Here is a 3,273-nt window from a genome sequence, read left to right on the forward strand (position 1 = left end):
TCAGAAGGAACAAGGACATTCTCTACTTAAACCTTTATACAAAATATTACAGACATGAAAACAGAGTCACAAGCTAAGCACATCAGAATCCGATAATATCATAATCTCCGCGGACTGTATTCCCTCCGGCTGCAGATCATGATCATAAAAAATGTAGAAAGAAACTGAAACTTGTCAATGAAGGTTCAGTGCAAGGAAACAAAGAAAGGGGTAAATACTAAACAACTGTTGCAAACATCAATGATATAATTTGAACTCATTAAATTCCTTGAATAAAATGATTTATAAAAGAATTGGTAAACTTGCTAATTAGCACAGCAAAAGAATGACATACTTCACAAGCTACAAGACCATTTACAGACAAATCGAGCTACAAAATAATGTTACAACAAAATGTGACTCATTCTGGATGTTTTTTTTTATCAATAATATCATCCCCTAATTCAATTGGGATCAAAAACCTCTAGCTGAATTCTGCCAGACCTCAACAGTTTGCTGATCCTTCCTGGCCATGAACATCTTGTTCCCTCCGAAAGCCATGTTCGTTATCCTCGAACCTCCCATATCCTTCATTCTCCCCATTAAATTCTTCCTAAAGAGCCTTTCCTCCTCCGTCCCATTTTTACTGCTCTTCTTAGAACCCACCACAACCTCTGACCATAGCTCTACATTCCCTCCCGTGCTACAAAATACTTGGCTTCCATGGCTTTCAATCTTGCACCCGGAACCTTCCTTCTTCCCGTTAACTACTTTCTTCGCTTCCCCAAGAGAAACCCATGGATTCTCCGCACCCATACTTCTCAAATCCGCAAAGAACATCCCGCCTGTATTCACACCAATCTTGAATATTGATGACAAGTTATCCGAAACTGTGACATCCGAAAAGCAATCAACTTTCTCTTGTATTTCCCAAACTACATTGCCAGACCTTGTATCCCAAAATTTAATGTTACCCAAAACTCCTGAAGGTCCACTGTGAGACCCGGACGCCATCAACAGACCGTAGCCCGAAACCCAATTCAGTTTCGTGGCCGGTATTGCTGAGTTAATCTCGGCACCATAAATTTCGTAATGACCAATCTCATTAACAGGGCTTAAGCTATTCAGATCATATATCATTATTGAATTCGAGTTCCTCCGAGCGGATTCGAAACTAGTGAAGAGAAACTCAGGCGACGACCCGATTGCTTGTACTGTTGACCCGGACCGAGTCACATTCTCCCAATTCAGAGTCTCCTTAACAAACCCATTCTCAAGGTCGAGAATCTGGAGCCCAGAGAAGTCGGTGGCCCCCACCGCGGCCGTCCTCGGTGATATCGCCAGCATAGAATCGACGGCGGTGAATTGGGTCAAAATCGTCGACTTTTTCCTCAGCGACCAATCAAAAGACGTGATTTTGCTGCCGTGAGCTACATGAACCGAGCCAAACGGCGTCGTGGCAATCGCCGACGGCGAGTCTCGGCCGTTCAAGGGCAAAATCAACGACTTTTCCAGGTTAAAAGCATCGAAATGCGATGGGTTCGACAGCGAATTCATCAGAAACGTTTCGATGCCATAAAATTGGGATTCGAAAATTAGGTCCTGGAGGTCTAGGGATTTGGCCTTCGAGGGCAAATTACCTGTTCGAAGAAGCGAGAGGAGGATGGAGAAGAGCTCCGGGTCGCGATCAATGAACGGCGGAGCGAGATGAGCCGAGGCCGACTCCGCAATCCGGGAGAAGAGCGAGTCCGGCCCGGCGAGGTTTAGGGTTTGCTTGGTGGTCTGGAAGAGCTGGCCGCCGACGTCTATGGTGGCGATGTTGGACTCCAACTTGGTATGCTTAAACCCGTTTCTTGGAAGCACAGAATCGGCGGCAGGCGGCATGAACTTGAGCATGTTTTCTTCCCGAATTGCGCCTCGAAAACCTAGTTTCTCAACGACCCAGAAGCGGAAATGGGCTGAGGAATAAAGGGTAGGTTCTGAAAGTGGAAAAGGGCGGCGGCGGTGGAGGTTATGAAGGAGGTGGAGTTTGGTTGGTGAAGAAGTTATGGGGAGGGGGTTTGGTATTTAAGGGGTCCAACTTCTTTCTCTCTGTGTTTTGTGGTCAACCATGGGTGGTAGTAAAACTTCAAAAAAATAAAAATAAAAAAAATCCTAAATTCTTTTTTTCTTTTTTTATTTCATATTTTATAATTTTTCACGTTTTCTTTGTGTCATTTTTAAGAAGTTTCCTGCTGGGGGTATCGAGGATTTGAAAGTCAAGGGTCAATGAAGACAGGGAATCTCTGCGGCAGGCGTCCTATGTGGGGGTAAATTGGTAATTTAAAGCTGTTATTGTTGTAACAAACGAAAACGGTTGTTGAAGCCGTCCAACTTGGACCATGTAGTAATAACTAATATCTTGTTTGGTTGGAAGTTTGGTATATAAGTGATAAATTAATTATATATAAGCTGTATTTCAAAGAAAAATAAATATAATATATATATGCTGTAATGATAGCTTGTTTTTTGTTCGATAATGCTAGAAGATTAAATTTGAAAACTAAATTTATAAAACTAAATTATGTGCTACCAATTGAAAATGAACACATTTATCATCCTTTAAGTAATAATTTAATCGTCAAATTTCACGTCGTTTAGCTTACAAATTTGATCTCCTTAACATTACCCTTTTTGTTCAGAGTAATGAATTTTGTGAGATTGTCATGTAAGTACGTGTAAGTATGTGGTGTAAAGTAGCGGCTTTGCTCTGGAAAGAGGAAAAGCATATGCTCCTCTCTAACTTGGTTTCTAGAACATTATTAATAATAATTTATTATGCCATGTATTTTTTATTATTACTAGCATATGAGCAAATGCAAAGTGTGTGAGAATATTTTTTATTTTTGTTTTTGAAATAGAATGAGAGAGGAAGAGAATGATGGAGAATTTGGGAGTGGGAAGTTGTATTTATTTTTTTATTTTTTTTAATTAGAGATATGTTAGGATTACATGTAGGTGAGGCTTTGAAAAAAAACAATAAAATTTGGTTGTGTGAAATTACATTTCTACCCCATATTTCTTATTCATGTTCTATTTTAATTAGAAGGTTAAATTGGTAATTTTATAGGGTTTTGGTTGACAATGAGTGTTTTATTAATTAGTAGAGATTATAAATAATTTATTATGCCATGTTTATTTTAATTGTAACTGAAACGGAAAGAAAAATTCCTTCAATTACATTGTTCGTTTAGGACAAGCGATATCGGAGATTTAGGTAATCAAGCGGGCATTGAGTGGAAAAGTGAATGTTTT

At 39.7% G+C, this 3,273-nt stretch overlaps 1 protein-coding gene across 1 annotated transcript; it reads right to left on the minus strand.

The window, feature by feature from the left end:
- Positions 1–264: 264 nt before the first annotated feature.
- On the minus strand, positions 265–2,037 carry LOC126599365 (BTB/POZ domain-containing protein At5g41330-like). The gene has a single exon (XM_050265728.1). The coding sequence runs from the start codon at positions 1,873–1,875 to the stop codon at positions 454–456; it is 1,422 nt and encodes a 473-aa protein (XP_050121685.1). The 5' UTR covers positions 1,876–2,037; the 3' UTR covers positions 265–453.
- Positions 2,038–3,273: the final 1,236 nt, after the last annotated feature.

This window comes from Malus sylvestris, chromosome 14 (assembly GCF_916048215.2).
Source record: "Malus sylvestris chromosome 14, drMalSylv7.2, whole genome shotgun sequence".
Taxonomy (NCBI): domain Eukaryota; kingdom Viridiplantae; phylum Streptophyta; class Magnoliopsida; order Rosales; family Rosaceae; genus Malus; species Malus sylvestris.

Coding starts and splice junctions, on each gene's coding strand:
- LOC126599365 (XM_050265728.1), bottom strand. CDS start 1,875: ATGCTCAAGTTCATGCCGCCTGCCGCCGATTCTGTGCTTCCAAGAAAC.